Source organism: Equus przewalskii, chromosome 8 (genome assembly GCF_037783145.1).
Source record: "Equus przewalskii isolate Varuska chromosome 8, EquPr2, whole genome shotgun sequence".
Lineage (NCBI taxonomy): Eukaryota > Metazoa > Chordata > Mammalia > Perissodactyla > Equidae > Equus > Equus przewalskii.
In genome coordinates this window covers 84,361,121-84,379,782 of record NC_091838.1, presented here as the reverse complement: position 1 = coordinate 84,379,782, position 18,662 = coordinate 84,361,121, and the positions used below count along the sequence as shown (strand labels likewise).

The 18,662-nt window shown below is 47.3% G+C and overlaps 1 protein-coding gene across 36 annotated transcripts in view; it reads right to left on the bottom strand.

Moving 5' to 3' along the window:
- The window catches only part of MROH1 (maestro heat like repeat family member 1), a 99,788-nt gene that overhangs the window by 26,768 nt on the left and 54,358 nt on the right, over positions 1-18,662 (bottom strand). For 22 of the 36 annotated variants that reach the window (XR_011543305.1, XR_011543307.1, XR_011543308.1 and 19 more), the window contains 7 exons: positions 10,734-10,807; positions 9,225-9,347; positions 1,890-1,991; positions 1,553-1,700; positions 1,201-1,241; positions 774-915; positions 386-438 (listed from right to left, as the gene is read on the bottom strand). Coding sequence is in view for 30 of the 36 variants with exons in the window: in XM_070631259.1 (XP_070487360.1) it covers positions 386-438; positions 774-915; positions 1,201-1,241; positions 1,553-1,700; positions 1,890-1,991; positions 9,225-9,347; positions 10,734-10,807 (683 nt within the window). In the remaining 6 variants the exon portion in view is untranslated. Of the gene's footprint in view, positions 1-385; positions 439-773; positions 916-1,200; positions 1,314-1,552; positions 1,701-1,889; positions 1,992-9,224; positions 9,348-10,733; positions 10,808-18,662 lie in introns of all 36 variants that reach the window. The other 14 variants (XR_011543303.1, XR_011543304.1, XM_070631231.1 and 11 more) reach the window with 1 other exon arrangement.

The following is an 18,662-nucleotide window of genomic DNA, read 5'->3' as shown; positions in this document are numbered from 1 at the left end:
TGGCTCTGAATGGTCTATAATGACCTTCAAGCCCAGGCAGGGCAAACCCCGGGTGGTCAGACATGCAATGGGCTAGGGGTGCAGACAGCTCTTGGCCAGGCAGGGGACAGGAGAGAAGGCTCCCGTGGCCAGGGCAGCTCAAAGCTCCTATAATTTAGCCCCATCACAGCAGGGTGGGCAATCTGTGAGGGCAGCAGACAGTCCTTACCCCAGAGACATCTGCCTGTCCCTCTGCCCCTCCCCAGTGCACCACCAGATCAAGGCATCACGAGCCTGGGAAGGTACAGCTTCCCGAGCATCTGCCGCCCCAGACTCTCCCATCCAACCCAGAAAAGGTCTCCATGCCCAGGACAGGCCACACTCTCAGTCTCCTCTGCCTTCTCACCATCAGCAGCTTTTCCTCCCATTCCTTCTGTGACAAGCTCTCCTCAGTATATTCTGAAATGACCAGTCATCTACTCAGCCTGGCAGGCAGGCCCAGCCTGGCAGGCAGGAGTGGGTAACAGGCAGGAGTGGAGGGTGGGAGCACCCCACCCAGGTCCCACCCGCACTTCCCACCAGGCCTGCCCCATCTTCCGGAGAACACAGGAAGCCCAGGACTGTGCTCACATGCCAGGTGCTCCCTGGTGACACCCAGCGGGAAGTGCCTTTCCTGAACCACAGTAGAGGGCATGTCTTCCAACTTACTAAACCCTGGTCCCCACTGGCCAGCCCTGATGCCAACTGGCAAAAGGGGTCGGGGCAGAGGCGACGCCCACCTCCAGGGGCCTCACCATCCAGGTAGTCCAGCAGCAGGGGGATAGTTGTGGCCCACCGCTGACCCAGCAAAGGGTGGATGTCACGGTGCAGGACGCTCAGCAGGCGCAGCGAGGCCACCCCGCGGCCATCCCCCAGGTAGGGGTTGGAAGACACAGCCTGAGGGAGGCAGAGGTGGGAGCTCTGCCCGCCCGGGGTGGAGGCAAGCCCCCTGAGATGCAGCTCCCCAAAACCCCACCGGAGCACCCAACCAGCCCCCACTGCAAGGCAGCGTCCTTTCCATAGCTGAGTCAGCACGCGGACAGGACTCGGGGACAGGCCGGAGGGGAGAGCCCACTCCTCTCCTGATGCCCCTCGGAGTGCGCCGGCTGCCAGGCGGCCACCTGAGTAGAGGGAGGCGATGCGTCAGCAGCAGTGAAAGCCAAAGGCTGAAGTGCTGCTTACCAGAAGCCTCGTGGTTATGGCGTAGGGAGACGGAAGGGTCCCTGGAAAGAGATGGTGGAAACACTCAGAGGGCTGTCTGCAGTGTCCCAGCCTGTCTGCTGTCCTAGGCGAGGCTGGGGGTGGGAAGGGGAGCTAAGTCAGGGGTTAGGGGTCAGGTGGGGTCAGGGGTTGGGGATGGGATGGGTAGAGTCAGGGTCAGGGGTTGGGGATGGGAAGGGTAGAGTCAGGGTCAGGGGTTGGGGATGGGATGGGTGGGTTCAGGGTCAGGGGTTGGGGATGGGATGGGTGGGGTCAGGGGATCGGCATGGGGTGGGGTCAGGGTCAGGTTTGGGGATGGGGCCTCTCCGCATACCTTTGCTGTCATCGTACTGGATGAGGAGGGCATCAGCCCCCACCTCCTGCCTCTTCTGGGCGAGGTGCACGAGGCTCTTGCACAGTGGGGTCAGCGCCCCAGTGAAGCGCAAGGGGGTGAGGAACTCGAGCAAGTAGGGCCAGAGAACCTGGGGGCAGCACTGTGGTCTGTACGGGGCCAGCAGCGCACGCTGAGGGGCTCCCACTGCAGGCACTGCCGGACTCGGGAAGTCTGGCCAGCTGCAACAAGGCAGCCCCAAGAGCGCCCCACCACTGCCCACCACAGGTCAGCATCCACGGGCGAGGCAGCAGGAGCAGGGGCAGGCCCTTGCACTCACGTCGCTCATCCTGTCCACAGTGGTGCTGACCAGGTAAAGGGTGCTGATGCTGACGGCCCGCACGCTGTTGGCTGTGGGGTCCTCGCTGTCAGGGCCCGGCCTCTGAGTGTGGGGGAAGAGGCAGGAACATGCATGGGGCGCCGCAGCCACATTGCTCTCCATGCTCCAAGGTTAGATGGTGGTGGGCTCTGGACCATGAGGACACAGCCTGTATGGAAGCAGGACACTCTGCCTGGCCTCCACCGAGGGGACGCCCATGTCACTGCCACAGGCAGGAAATGCACTCTATGCTAAAATTGCCCAAGGAAACAGCCTCACCTGGCTTAGTTATAGTCTCCAAAATAAAGGAAACTGAGCATTTCCTGTAAGCCACTGACTCCATAAGAAGTAACTTTGTCCTTGATGCTGGCAATGCTGACATCCGTAGAAATGAGAGGGCCTTTGTGGAAATGATAATCACCCAAGAAAACGCCTACTTTCTATCAAGAATAGACTACAACTTCAGCAGCCTGAGTAGGCTCTGGAGACACCTGTTGTCCTCTTTGCCTAGTAAAATAGTGCTCCAAAGCCTGGCCCTCTGGGAAGCTCCCATGCAAAAAAAGGGCTTCTGTTTTCTTTTTTAAGATTGGCCCTGAGCTAACACCTGTTGCCAATCTTCTTTTCTTTTTTCCTCCTTCTTCTCTCCAAAGCCCCCCAGTACACAGTTGCATATTCTGGTTGTAGGTCCTTCTGGTTCTGCTATGTAGGACACCGCCTCAGCATGGCCTGATGACCAGTGGTAGGTCCACACCTAGGATGTGAACCAGTGAAACCCTGGGCCGCCAAAGCGGCGCGCGTGAACTTAACCACTCAGCCACAAGGCCGGTCCCAGTGAGCCTTCCATTCATGCTTTGAAATACCAAAAAGCAAACGCTAAACAACAAAGAGAAACTGGCAAAACTGCAATGATTATAAGAGACTTAACATTTCTCACTTAGAAATCCAAGGTCAAGTAGAAAAATTAGGGATATTTAGGCCTTGAATAACAACTTTTAAAGCATGCTCTAAATATATAGCTAGAACTTTACACCAAACACACATGAACCACTTTGAAAGCTTGACCATCTATTAGGCCAAAAAGAATATCTCAACAAACTCTTAAAAGCAGAAATGAACCTGTAGGCAATGGAATAAAATTACAAATCCACAATAGCCGTGAAAAGCTATTCATGTAGAAAAATTTAAATATCCTAAAAGAAACTTTGGATTAATAAAGAACCCAAATAGAAACTGCAAACTATCTGATAGTGAACACTGAGACCACATACAAAGGCCATCAGAAGCAGAAATATTAGGACATACCGAACAAGAAGATAACCTTAACTGAAAAAAACACACTACAGGTGAGAAAATATTAATATGAACCAAGAAGAAGAAAAAATATGTGAAAAATTACAACAGTTGAAATATGGAATTTGATTCAGAAATGAATAGTGAAATGACTTGCTAAGGAGGAAATTAGTGACTTGGAAGAACAGATTGAAGCCTTCAAGGGAGAATAAAGAAAGATATAATAGAAGTACCAGAATTACAGAGAAATAAAAATGGAGAGCAAGAAAAATTTAAAGAAATAAAGGAAACAAATTCCCCAGTAATAAAAGATAAAAGAACTCATCAGAACAGGGTCCACAGAGCTGGAGGCAAGGACAGTTGAAAGTGAGCCTAGAGCATCCTTCTGTGCCAGAAAGTAAGGAAATGCTCAAAGAATGATGGACACATGCCACGAGGACACAGGAGCCAGCTCAATGGGGGTTTCCACTGGCCAAATTCGGAACAATCTGACCATCAACGACAGAAAAGGATTATAGACCACTGCATAAAATAGCAACCCACGAGTCCAAACTGAGATACACATATGAACATAAGAATAGGAAAAGCTCTTTGTTACAACAGAGGGCCAAAGCAAAGTATAGAAAAATAAATGGAGTTAGAAAATCATCAAATGATGCTAAAACTAGTAGGTAAAAGTTTAATCAGCAAATTATCAAAGTTTACACATGCTGTAGCATGTATTAGAATTTCCCTCCTTTTTAAGGCGAAATAATATTCCTTTGCATGGATAACCCACATTTTGTTTATCCATTCATCCGTCGATGGATGCTTGGGTTGCTTCCACGTTGTAGCTATTGTGAACAATGCTGCTGTGAACAAAGGTGTGTACATCTCTTCAAGTTCCTGCTTTCAAGTCCTTTGGGTACACACCCAGAAGTGAAATTGCTGGATCATATGGAAATTCTACGTTTAATTTTTTGAAGACCCACCATACTGTTTCCCATATCACCTGAAGCATTTTACGTTAGGGAACTTGGCTTTTGAGACATTCCCTAAGTGAGAAGATTGTTGTGACTGCCTGAGCACTAAACATCTGCTTCTTTTGAGAGTCTGGAATTTGGTGCTTGTGGTGGCAGTGTGTGCCTACGTAGTCTGCCTCCAATAAAACCTTGGATTCTGGGGGCTGGCCCCGTGGCCAAGTGGTTAAGTTCGCGCGCTCCACTGCAGGCGGCCCAGTGTTTCGTTGGTTCGAATCCTGGGCGCGGACATGGCACTACTGATCAGACCACGCTGAGGCAGCGTCCCACATGCCACAACTGGAAGGACCCACAACGAAGAATATACAACTATGTACCGGGGGGCTTTGGGGAGAAAAAGGAAAAAATAAAAAAAAAATCTTAAAAAAAAAAAATAAATAAAAATAAAAAATAAAACCTTGGATTCTGAATCCCAAAGGGGCCTCCCTGGGCAGAAACCTTGCACTTGTGTTGCTGCATTTCACTGCTGCAGGAGGGAGCGCATCCGTGTGGCCCCTTCTGGGAGAGCACAGGAAATCTGCACATGGACTGCAGCCGTGAGTACAATCGCCTCTAAGTCCTGTAAGGCCTTCAAGTGAATCACCAAGCATGTAGGTGGTCTTAGGACCTTGGGCCCAGAGACATACACCAAAGCTCACTCGAGACAGACAACCTAAACAGCTCTTAGTCTAATCAAGAAGTTGAATTCATGGTTAAAAACTTTCCAACAAAGAAACCTCCAGGCCCACATGGCTCCATTGAGGAATTCTACCAAAGATTTAAGGAAAAATGATACCAATTCTTCAGAAATTAGAAGAGGAGGGAACATGTCTGAATACTTAATGAGGCACCAGCATTACCAGTGAAAAACATTACAAGTAAAGTATAGACCAACATCCCTCCTGAAGAGATGCAAAATCTCTCTACAAAGTATCAGCAAATCAAATCCAGCAATATATTAAAAGGACAATAAATTATCACCAAGTGGGGTTTATCTTGGCATTGTAAGGTTCACTCAACATTTAAAAAGCAGTTGTTTATGTCCAAAAGAATTTAGGGGCTGGCCTGGTTGCGTAGTGGTTAAATTCACGCACTCTGCTTCGGCGGTAAGGGCTCACAGGTTCAGATCTCAGATGCGGACCTAGCACCACTCCTCAAGACACACTGTGGCAGTGTCCCACATAAAACAGAGGAAGATTAGCACAGATGTTAGCTCAGGGCCAATCTTCCTCGCCAAAAAAAAATTTAAAGCAGGATCTTTAATAGTAAAAGACTGAACAGTTCCCCTTAGATTGGGAACAAAGCAAGGATGTCTACTCTCCCTGCTTGTATGCAGCATTGTACTGAGGTTCTAACCAATGCAATAAGACAAGAAAAAGAAATAAAAGGCATTCAGACTGGAAAGAAGAGTAGAACTGTCTATCAGAAGAAGACATGATGCTCTTTGTAGAAAATCCCCAAGAATCTATAGAAATCAAGGCCACAGGCAATATTAAGGTCAATATATAAAAATCAACTATATTTCTGGGGGCCAGTCCCATGGTCAAGTGGTTAAGTTCGCGCGCTCCGCTTCGACAGCCCAGGGTTTCACCGGTTTGGATCCTGGGCGTGGACATGGCACCGCTCATCAGGCCATGCTGGGGTGGCGTCCCACATGCCACAACCGGAAGGGCCCACAACTAAAAATATACAACTATGTACTGGGGGCTTTGGGGAGAAAAAGGAAAAATAAAATCTTAAAAAAAATTTTTTTTTAAGTCAACCATATTTCTATACACTAGCAATGAACAACTGGAGATTGAAATTAACAAAACTATACTATTATAATAGCACTAAAACATAAAATAGTTGCAAGTCTAACAAAATATGCACAGAATATATACGCTAAAAATTACAAAACACTGATGAAAGAAATCAAAGAAGACCTAAATAAATGTAGAGATGCACCATTTCCATGGATTGGAAGACAATATTATAAAGATTAATTCTTCCCAAATGGTCTACAGATTCAATCCAATCCCAATCAAAGTTCAAACAGGCTTATTTTTGTAGAAATCAACAAGATGATTCTAAAGCTTATATGGAAAAGTAAAGAAACTTTAATAGAAAACACGACTGAAGTTGGAGGACTCTCACCGCCCGACTCCAGACTAACTGTGAGGGTGGGCCCGACCAAACCCGCGACACGGGAGGGAAACACAGTCCATAACGCCACCTGATTTTTGACAAAGATGCAAAGACAATTCATCAATGTAGAAAGAAGAGTCTTTTTAACATACGGTGCTGGAACAATTGGACATCTGTATGCAAAATAATGAACCTCAACGCACACCTCACATTTAAACAAAAGTTAACTCAAAATGGATCACAGACCCAAACGTAAAATCTAAAACTTAAAACTTCTGGAAGAAAACATAGGAGAAAATCTTTATGACCTTGGCTTAAGCAAGGATTTAGTAGCTAGGACATCAAAAGCATCATCCAAAAATTTAAAAATTGATAAGCTGGACTTCTAAAATATTAAAACTTCTGCTCTTTGAAAGACACTGTTAAGAAAATAAAAAGATGGGGCTGGCCCAGTGGCATAGTGGTTAAGTTCACGTGCTCTGCTTCAGCGGCCCAGGGTTCGCTAGTTTGGATCGCGGGTGCAGACCTCTGCACCACTCATCATACCATGCAGTGGCAGGTGTCCCACATATAAAGTAGAGGAAGGTGGGCACGGATGTTAGCTCAGGGCCAATCTTCCTCAGCAAAAAGAGGAGGATTGGCAGTGGAAGTGAGCTCAGGGCTAATCTTCCTCAAAAAAAAAAAAAAAAGAAAGAGGGAAAAGAAAAAGATAAGCATGCAACAGACTTGTCAGAAAATATTTACAAATGATAAATCTGAAAAAGAACTTGTATCCAGAATATGTAAAGAACACTCAATACTCAATAATAAGAAAATAAAGTATCCAATTTAAAAATAAGGAAAAGATATGAACAGACATTTAATCAAAGAAGATATGTGATGGCAAATAAGCACATAAGACGGTCAACATCAACAGTAATGAGTGGAACACAAATTAAACCCACAGTGAGACACCACCATGTCAGAATGGCTTAAGAAATCAACAATGCTGACCAGAAAGCCCCCAGTGCTCACAGGGGTGCAGAGCAAGAGGAGCTCTTACACACCGCCGGTGGGAGGAGCCACAGTGGAAGACACTTTGTGAGTTTCTCATGAAGCTTAACATGCACTTCTCATCTGTCCCAGCAGTCCTACACCTGGGCATTAGCCCACGGTGTACAAACGTACACCTCGCAGAAACCTGCACCCAAATGGTCATGGTGGCTTTATTCATAACTGCCAAACCTGGAAACAACTGAAATGTCCAACTACTGGTGAGTGGATAAACAAACTGCGGTACTACTCAGCAGTAAAAGTGGACAAATTACGATGCATGTGACAACACAGATGACCTCCAACACATGATACACGTGAAAGAAGTCATACTCAAAGACTCTGCGCTGGACGATGCCACTTAGACGACATTCTGGGAAGGGTGAGCTGCAGGGGCAGAAGGCAGATGAGAGTTGCCAGAACCTCGGGGTGGAGGAGGGGTAGGCTACAAAGAGGCAAAGGGAATTGGGGGCCTGGAATGTTCTGTGTCCTGATGTGCTGGTGGCTGCATGACTGTGTTAACTTGTCAAAAAACACCTAATGGTACATTTAAAAGGGTGCATTTTACTGTATGCAAATTACACGTCAGTAACTCTGATTTTAAAAGAAAGTTGGGGGGGGAAGCAAAAAGTACAGAGGAAACAGCAAAATAACGATAAATAATAAACAATTCTAATCTTTAACTTACATTTCTCCAAAGACATTCTAGGGGAATCTAAGAACGAGGAAAGCTTTTTGGGTCCCCTTTTCTCTTTCCCAATGCCCTTGAACTTGACTGATTGTTCCAGAATCAGTCAGGACTCACCCCGCCTCTGTGTGCCTTCCCGAGGCGCCAGCCCTGCACTGTACAGCCGCAAGCAGTACACCAAGCAAGAAGATACACACACAGAGCGCTGCTGTTTTTAAAATTATTTTAGTCTGTTAGATTTCTTCCTATTCAAAACGCTGACAATGAGTTACAGAATTCATAGTAGAATCTTCTTCCTCAAAAGGAATTGAAAGTACAATTCCCAGAATAGGAGTCTGTTAGTTTTCTAATATTAAAAGAGATCTTCAAATCCCAAAATACAGGGGTCTAACAGACTTCGCAGAATTCTTGATTCTCCTCAGTCCCTGTCTAATGACTTTGAAGCTGCCTGTGAAGGTGCAGAGGTTGAAACTGGCCAAACTGACCAGCAGGCCCAACCTCCCCGAGGCCTGCGGGAAAAGCGCCAAGCCGGGCTGCCCTGCCCTGAGGGCTGACAGTCCTATCAGGGGCACAGGAACAGAGCGGCCACTCGCTCTCGTTGAACTCCAGTGCTTCAACATAAATGCAGAGGTCCCATCTGGGGGCACGAGGGTGCCCCAGGCAGGGCCACCTCAGTTCCGAGCTGCCCTTAGCATACAGGCCGGCGCTGTGGACTTGAAGAGACCAGGTCCAGAGCAGGAGGGCCCAAGAGCCGCTGCCCTCACCGTGGGCTTGTGGCAGTGACATCGAGACCGCCCAGTTGTGCCTGTTTATTTGCACCACAGTCTACCCTGCTCTCCCTCAAGAAGAAACTGGGACTTGCTTAATAACTTTTTAAATAGAAAACCCCCAAAGAGAGCCACGTGTCTATTCTGCCTCTCCTTTCTGAGTCCTGGAGCTAAGGAAGTGAGCCACCAAGGTGCAGAGGCCCTGACTCAGGAATTAGAGAAAGCTGCTCAGCACACAGACCCAGGCCCAGGCCTTCACCCACCTCGCTGCCCTCCAGCTGGGGCCAGGCGGCTGCTGATAACCACAAGCCCCGACAAAGGTGGGGAAACGTGGGCCCAGAAGGCCAACAGCTCCTGGACCCCAGAACAGGTGGGTGAGGTGGTGCCCCCTTACCTCAGTCTCGGGGGACAGCGCACACTGCTGCACGATGTACTCGATCATCGCCTCGCCTCCAGGCTGCTCCAGGTAGCCATGGTGGGCCATGGCACTGATCACCTGTACCACAGCCCGCTTCACCTGCCCAGAACCAAAGGACAGCAGGGAGGGGCCTCACAGAGAGCTCCTCACAGTGCCACCATAATCTGGCTGGAACACAGGAATCTTGCCCTTTCCTCTGCCTGCACCTGTGCCTGTAACTACACCTGCACTATACTTACAGTTGTGCCCGCACCCATACCCATACCTGCTCCCACACCCGTGCCTGCACTGCGCCTATACCCGCAAACCCCCACCTGCATCACACCTACACCTGCACATACACCGACCTCTGCACTACATCATACCTGTACCCAACTGCACCTGCACCCATACTGGAACCTGCACCTGCATCTGCACCTTCACCTGTACTGGAATCTACACCTTTATCTGCACCTGCACCTGTGTCTGCATCTGACCCATGCCTGCTCCCACCCCTACTTTCTTCACAGCCGCTTGGCTACACAGGCAGCCTTCTCGCTGGCCTGTAGACATGCTCACATCTTCAGGGGAAGGCCTCTTCCTCCTGTCCAACACCTCCCTCCTCTCCCAGGCACTAGACTTGCTGCTTCTCTGGCTCCAAACGCACTCATCCCCTCTGTCCAGCTCTCGGCCCAGCCTTGGGCTATAGGGCTGCTGTTCCTCAGGGTCAGTGCCTCTCATGTGCCATCATCCCTGGCTCTGTTTCACCCTTCAGGGTGAGGTCCCTGAACCTGCAGTTGTTGTCCATACACTCCTGGGAGTTCTGAGCCCGCTTTCCAGCCCCACTCAATAATTCCAGCCAGTGGCTTGAAGACACAGCCAGGTCACTGTGGCCAGAAACAGCAGCCTCTTCCCCAGAGCTGGTGCCTCCTCCAGGGCCTCCCGAGGGGCGGGAGACTGAGGTCAGCCATGTGGGCAATCAACCAGGTCTAAGCCACGGAGGTCCCCATAAAGACCCTGGACACAAGGCTGAGGGGTTCTCCGCTTGGCCACACTCCATGTGTGCTGTCACATCACTGCACGGGGAGCTAAGGCCACCAGGGACTCCATGGGGAGAGGACAACTGGGAGTTCTGTGTCTGGCCCTCCTGAGCCCACCCCATGCGCCTCTCCCATGGCTGAGGTCAGTCTCTGTCTTTTCAGTGTAATAAGCCGTAACTGTGAGTATGACAGCTCTCATGAGTTCTGGGAGTCCTCTAGAGAATTATCAAACCTGAGGGTGGTCTTAGGGACCATCACCTACTTCATACCTGGTTAAGTGTACGGGGGTAAGATGTAGGGAGGCCTAGACACATCACTCAACAGCGTGCCCATTCCTGCGGTCTCCCTCTGCTGTCTAGGTCTGGCTGAGGGGGCAGCTGCCTGGTCAGGGGTAGCCTCAGATCCTGGCCAGGCCACATGCCCTTCGGCTGCCACGGCAGAGCACAGGCTGGCCCCACCGATTTACCTTGCTGTTGGTGTCCAGGAGAGGAAGCCTCAAGGAGGAGAGAATAAAGGGCTTCTTAACTTCCATCTGAGCAGCTGCAAGAAATGAACAGATGGCTCAGTCTCCCCACTGAGACCAAAGCTGGCTGGCGCGTCCACCACCATGAGGTCCAAGGCCATGTCGTCAGGAGTCTGGCCTCAGGATGGCCCTCCATGTGGGAGAAGGACGAGAACACATAAGCAGAAGCCCACCCACGTCCGTCCAGGGGACAAATGACTTTTTTTCCCAAATAACATTATTTTACCCAATTAAAAAGCTAGAAGCTTGGTAGTTTAGGGCAGCAGGTAAAAGAGTGGGCTGAGTCAGTAGACCCAGGTTCAAGTGTGAGAGGTGCCTTTAGCAGTATCAGAATCACAGGCAGGCTTGTCAGACCCTTCCCTGGCTCTGAGCCACAGGGCTGGGTGGGCTCGAGTGTGTACTTTCCACATGTTCCCAGGTGAGCTGACGCTACTGGTCGAGGGCCCCACTTTGAGAACCAGCAATATAATTCTTTGTTTCCTGATATTTCAATTATAATAAAAAGTGACTATCAAGAAGCAGTAATGAGGAGCTGGCCCGGTGGCACAGCTATTAAGTTTACACGTTCTGCTTCGGCAGCCTGGGGTTTGCCAGTTCAGATCCCAGGTGCGGACATGGCACCGCTTGGCACGCCATGCTGTGGTAGGTGTCCCATGTATAAAGTAGAGGAAGATGGGCACAGATGTTAGCTCAGAGCCAGTCTTCCACAGCAAAAAGAAGAGGATGGGCAGCGGTTAGCTCACGGCTAAACGTCCTCAAAAAAATAAATAAATAAAGTAGAGGAAGATGGGCACGGATGTTAGCTCAGGGCCAATCTTCATCAGCAAAGAGGAGGAAGATTGGCGGTGGAAGTTAGCTCAGGGCTAATCTTCTTCAACAACAACAAAAAAAAGAAGTGGTCATGAGATTAACAAAAATGAAAACAGACACAGTGTGTGTACACCATGTAGGCACCCTTCGAGGCACTCTGTATGAGAGCGCTTTTATTCCACAGGACAATCCTAGGGGAGAGGTGTTGTCATGACCCCATCTCACATGAGGAACCTGAGTCCTCAGGGCTTTGGAGCAGCAAATGCCAGAGCCAACCACAGCGATTCAGGCCTGGAGCCCATGCCTCCTCCGGCCCACCACTCAGTGAGCAGGGTGGCAGCACCAGGCACAGTGCCAGCCACGAGAGTTGGTCATGATAACACAAAATAAGAGCAGGAGACACACACTGTACAAGCTGAGAAAAGACTGATTCTACACCCAACCGTGAGACAAACTGCTGCTCCTGTAAGATACTACAAAGGGTCTTCCAGAGCACAGAACTGGGAAGCATGGAAGACAAAGGCGGTGAAGGAGCATACTGAGGCTCAGACTTCTGTGAATCAGAACGGCATGAAAAGGACTGAAAAGGGGACACCAAGGTAGACAAGATAAATACACCATACAACCAGGACTCACGTCCTCCATACACAGAGAATCCCACCCGTCGACAAGAAAAAGAAGGACAAAGCAATAGAAAAATGGGGAAAAGACTTGAACAAGTCCCCACTGCCAACAGACGTGCAATGCCGTGGGAATCCACCACCTGCCGGTCCGGAGGCCAAGGACAGCTGCCCCACGGGCAAAGTCGAGTCTGGGACAAAGCCACGTGCGAGCAAGGGGCAGAGCGGCTGGGATGCCCAGAGGTGCTAGGGACCCCGGCACATGGCTTTGGGAAGCAGCTCGGCATCACCTATGATGGCTGAGGAGCTGCAGTGACTCCACACAGGTGAAGGCCCTGCAGTGGTGGCAAGCCCTCACGCATGCCTGGGCACCACACTGGAGGGCAGGCCCAGCCTAGGACGTGGCAGCTGGGGTGATGGCACTGTCTGGCCACTGACCAGGACTCGGCAACCAAAGCGAGCCAAAGGTTGGTAACGCTGCCACCCAGAGGGTCACTAAAAACATCCTACTGGGCAAAGAAGGAGAAGAGGAAAGAATGCAGCAGGGTGATTCCACCTGTAAAAGCTCAGAAACAGGCACGACTGAGGGCACACGAAACCACAAGGGCGGTCACCGGGAGAGTCTGAAGAGTGGCTCACGGGGGCAGCCCTGAACTTTTCAGCTCATATTTATATTTCCCAATAAAAGGTTAGAAAGACTAAAGAATATAAACAAACAACCCAATAGAAAAATGGGCACAAGCTGACGGCAGGCCCTGCCCCAGAAAGGGGAAACAGGGACATCAGCCAGGGCTCAGGGCTGCCACACCTGAGAATGTGGAACACAGGCAGCCAAGGACTGACATCCCTCCAGTTCCACATTCCCGAGGTTCAAAACAACAAACAAATACAAAAAGTGCAAAGTGAAAAGCAAAACCCACCACCATCGTGCCATGCAGGTGCTGACACTGAAACATGGTGCCCTCCCCTACAGCCTTCCATTCACTCCTCAAGTGTGCTGAGGCCAGCTATCAGCCAGGCCCTCACAACTGCTGAGGACGCGCCACAGCACTCGGGCAGACAGGGCCCTGCCCCAAGCAGCTCATGTCCTGATAGAGACACGTAACACAACCAGATAATAAATAAGCTCATCGCAAACTATAATGATGTCATGAAAGGAACAAACAAGAGGCTGAGAAACAGACTGACAATGGGGTATGAAATCTGGAAGGGTAGATAGCATCCAGGGGCTCTTCTGAACAAGGGACATTGAAGCTAAGACCCAAAGCAAGAGAAGGAGCTGGCCGCGAGGCATGCAGGTGGAGGGGGCTGACGTGACAGAGGAGAGAGGCCCACCATGGTTGGAGCGAGGCTGGGGGACAGTGGCAGGAAGAGGAGAGGCGGAGTGAAGAGCAGGCGCTCCATTCTCACTGCAGTGGATGACCCAGAATAACCAATACCAAGACATTCTAGTAAAACTATTGGACTTTAAGGAAAAAGAAAAAACCCTTTGGACATCTAAAAACAAAGCAAATTTAAAAAAAACACACATGGCATATAAGAGGATAGAAAATCAGGTTATCGGATTCAGAGAGCAAAGATTTATGCCACGATAGGGCTGCCAGATAAATACAGGATGCTCAGTTAAATTTGAATTTCAGATAAACAACAAATAATTGTTTAGTCCAAGAATGTCCCATGCAATACTTGGGACATCTCATTTGTTTGCTTGTCTTTGTTAAATCTGGCAACTTTGTGCCAGAAGAAAATGGAGTAACATGGGATATGTGTACCAAGAATTTTATAGCCAACAAAACTGACCATCAAGTATAAAAAGCACAAATAAACTATTACCAACAAGCAAGAAATCAAAGAATACGTTCCATGAGCCTTCCTGTGGAATCCACTACAGAAAGAGCTTCAGACAATCAGAGGAGCAGAGCCAAGGGCCTCGGGAGGGGGCCAAGTTTCCTACCAACAGTCACCTGTAGAATGAGGACCAAATGAGAGGCAAGAAGGGGAGGACAGCACGTGCTGGCCAGCTGCTCAGACAAGGCCAAGAGAGCACAACTATTAAACAAGGGAGAACAGGGAAAGACATGCAAAATATTTTTCACGTTTTTAGTCCTTTTATTGGTGATGGCAGCATTAGTGTTACTCTAGTGTTATCTTGTGTGTGTAATAGGAGATAAAACGACTAAAAGTGGGATGTTCTAATTCTGTCAATCCTGAGAACCAGATCTCAGGGTGGAGGAACAGATGCAGATATAAGAGGAAAGAATATAAGGAAATGCTGTGCAGTCTGTGTTGAACTGGAAGCATCAGTATGAACTAATAAAGTATCTCTCTATCTATCCTTCCTTCCATCCTTCCTTGTGTCCATCAATCTTTCTTTCTATTTGTCTATCTTTCTGTCTATCTTTCTACCTCTGTCTGTCTTTCTATCTATATAACTTTCTTTCTATCTATCTGTCTATCCATCCATCCATACACTGATATTTTCTAGCTCTGTTTACTGAAAAGGCCCAGAAACAGTGACCACCTAGAAGTAACAAACACCCCTAGCAACACATGGTCATCATGAAAGACAGTTTCTCACTAAAGGAAACTAGGGCTTTTTCGAGAAACGGCTGATTCCAGGTCTGAGGTGAGAAATATCTAAGATCAGCCTAGGCCATCGGCTGTCAGAGATCAGTGAGGTTGTGTCAAAGGACTCAGAACTTGAAGAGGCCTCTGATAGCCAAGATGAGGCAATTTGAGCTTCAATAATGGTAACTGTTGCAGTGAACTGAAATCCATGAAATATGTTTAAACTCATAGGCCCTTATGATTTTTTTTAAAAGGAGACATGATCACCTTTACAGAATGATAGGGAACCAATCTATTATCTTAAAACCTGATAAGCAAAGCAAAAGAATCAAGGATTGATCCTGCCTTCCTTATATGAGCCATACCTCTGGGGAATCAAACAGTAGATGAGGGCTATCTCTTTATCAAGGTATTCCAATCAGTCAGTGAAAAAGAAATGATAGATTAGAACATCACTGAATTTGCCCCCAGGCAGTGAGCATCAATGCTGCCAAGGTCACAGGAGAGAGAAAAACAGATATCAGGTGCCTCCCATCCTCTTGCCAAAGGGATTGAACCTGAGTCTGACTTCGTCTCTGAATCCAGATGCCAATTTGTAAGAAATTCAGATGAAAGAGAAACACGTTGACCCGCACCTTGAGAATGCAGTTAGCAAAACTCAACTGCGTGAAACTCTACAGGCCAAATGGCCCAGGTTCTTCCACAGATAAATCACAAGGGAAGAAAGAGAATAGAGGGGAACCTGTAGTTTAAAAGAGACTTAAATACGGGGCGTGGTTGTTTAATGAGTTCCGAGATTCAGTTCTACAAGATGAAAAGAGTTCTGGAAATGGCTGCACAATAATATGAATGTCCTTATCACTACTGACCTGTACACCTAAAAATGGTTAGGATGGTAAATTTTATGTTATGCGCATTTTACAACAATTATAAACAAACAAATAAAACAACCAATGGCAAGCCTCCAAAGAAAGGAGAGACAAATATATACATATTTTTTTAACGGGCATGACTAAACTATGGCACCTGACAGATATACGTTTGGGTGATAAAACTATAAAACTGCAAGGAAGTGATTACTATAAAATCAGGACAGTTTTCCTTATGGGGTGAAGGGGTTATGACTGGAACCAGATGCCGAGAAGGGGCTTCTGGAGTGACAAGGCCATTACAAGAGACCTGGTTGTAGGTGCAAAGGTGTTTGTCTTAGAACGAGTCCTTAAGCCACACTTTTGTTTTCTGTGGCTTCTACCTGTGATTTGTCTCACAATAAAAAGGTTTTTTAAATGGAGATGAACAATCTTGAAGAAGAACAAAGTTGAAGGACATACTCTACCAGATTTAAAGATTTACTATAAAGCTACAAGAATTAAAAGAGTGTGATATTGGTGTAAGGAGATCAGAGGAACGGAACAGAGTGCTGAAACATTCCTGCTAACATATAATGTTATGGGCTGCTTGTGTCCCCAAAATTCATATGTTGAATTCCTAACCCTCAGTACCTCGGAAGGTGATTTTACTTGGAAACAGGGTCATCGCAGATGTAGTTAGTTAAGTTAGGATGAGGTCACACTGGAATAGAGCGGGCTTTTAATCCAACACTACTGGTGTCCTTATAGAAAGGACACAGACAGGCACCCAGGGAGAGGCCTGCAGAGATGACGATGAAGGCAGAGATCAGGGGGCTTCCACGTGCCAAGAACATCAAGGATTGCCAGCAGCTACCAGAAGCTAGGGGAGGGGCACCGAGCAGATTCCCCCTCACAGCCTCCGAAGGAACCAACCCTGCTGACATCCTGATCTTCGACATCTAGATCCCAGAGCTGAGACAACACGCGTCTGCTGTTTAAGCCGCCCAAGCTGTGCCACCTCGTCAAGGCAGACGGCCCCCCGACTGTCTGAAAGCACCAGAGCAATTCAGGGGTAAAGGAAAGTCTTCCCAACGGTGCCAGAAGGACTAGATGTCCATATGAAAATAAAATAATCTTGTCTCCCTATATCTCACACCATACCCAGAAATTAATTAAAAATGAATCATAGAACTAAATGTTGAAGTTCACACAATAAAGTTTCTAGAAGAAAACAGGAGAATATCTTCATGATTTCTGGAAAGGCCAAGGTTTCTTAGACATAAAGGCACTAACCATAAAAGAATATACATCTCCACCTATACATATCTGACAAAGAACTCCTAAACATAACCATAATAACTAACAATCCAATTAAACAATGGCAAAAAGACTTGAACAGGAACCTCCCCCACACAAAAAGATACTGGAAGGTCAATAAGCATATGAAAAGACGCTTAACCAATTTACTCATTAGGAAAATTCAAGTTAAATCCATGGTGAGGGCTGGCCCGGTGGCGCAGTGGTTAAGTGTGCACATTCCGCTTCTTGGCAGTCCAGGGTTCGCCAGTTTGGATCTCAGGTGCGGACATGGCACTGCTTGGCAAAAGCCATGCTGTGGTAGGCATCCCACGTACAAAGTAGAGGAAGATGGGCATGGATGTTAGCTCAGGGCCAGCCTTCCTCAGCCAAAAGAGGAGGACTGGCAGCAGTTAGTTCAGGGTTAATCTTCCTCAAAAAAAAAAAAAAAATCCATGGTGAAATACCACTACACACCCACCAAAAAGATTAAAATTAGAAAGATGGAAATGTCAAGAGTTGGCAAGGATGTTGGAGCAACTGGAATTCTCATGCATGATAAGTGAGCATGTAAATAGTATGATACCTTGTGAAACTATTTGGCAGTTTCTGATAATATTCAACATACATCTATCTTCTTATGGCCCAGTAATTCCACACCTAGAGAAACAGGTGCACATGCCTATGAATTGATTTGTACAAGAATGTTCATTGCAGCTTTCTTCATAATAGTCAATAACTGGAAACAACCCAAATGTCCATTAACGAAAATATATTTTTTATTCATAAAAGGTAATGGAATACTACTTGGCAATAAAAAAGGATGAACTGATACACACGACATGTATGAATCTCAAAAATATTATGCTTAGCGAAAGAAGACACGAAAGTTTACCTACTATAGTAAATTCATTTACACAAAATTCAAGAACAGATAGAATTAATTTATTGTGACAGAAGTCAGAAAAGTGGTTACTTCCTAGGTTAGGGTCGCTGTTGTCTGAAAGTAAAGTACAAGGAAACTTTTTGGGTTTTTGAAAAAGTTCCACAATTTGATTTGAGTAATGGTCATACGGGTGAACAAGGTATAAAATGTCACCAAGTTGTACAATTGAGATTTGTGCATTTCACTAAATGTAACTTATTCTCAATATTAGAAAGTGAAACTCCAGGAAAAAATATGACTGGAGGCCAAAAAACTTTAAAAGATTTGATTTAAAAAGTACAGAAGATAGGCAGAGGCGACACAATACACATATAACAGGGAGTTTCAAAGAAGAATTCTGAAACAGTGGAATATTGAAATACTATAATTAAAAAAAAATTTCTGAGATAAGATTTGAAACTACATATTAAAACAGCACTCCACATACCTGGGGAAAAATATCACCCCAGGACAGCCAACCATGTCAATAAAATTTCTGGATTTAGAATAAAAAAGTAAGGGCATCCAGGCAAAAACAACCCGCCACCTTGTGCTGATGCGAGGCCTGGGGGTGTTGCTAACCTGACCAAGCCTCACTGGCCTCACCTACTCTTACAGCGCCTTCCTGTGGGTGCCCGGAGGGTTACAGGAGCTCAGACACAGCCTGCACTTAGGACAGAGCAGCTCCTGTGATGAACAAGGCCTGGGTTGGGAGGGGGAGTTCTGATTAGGCTGCCCTGCTAGGGGACAGGCTGGGTCATCCACCTGGTTGTACACCTTAGAGTTACACGATGTTATATGT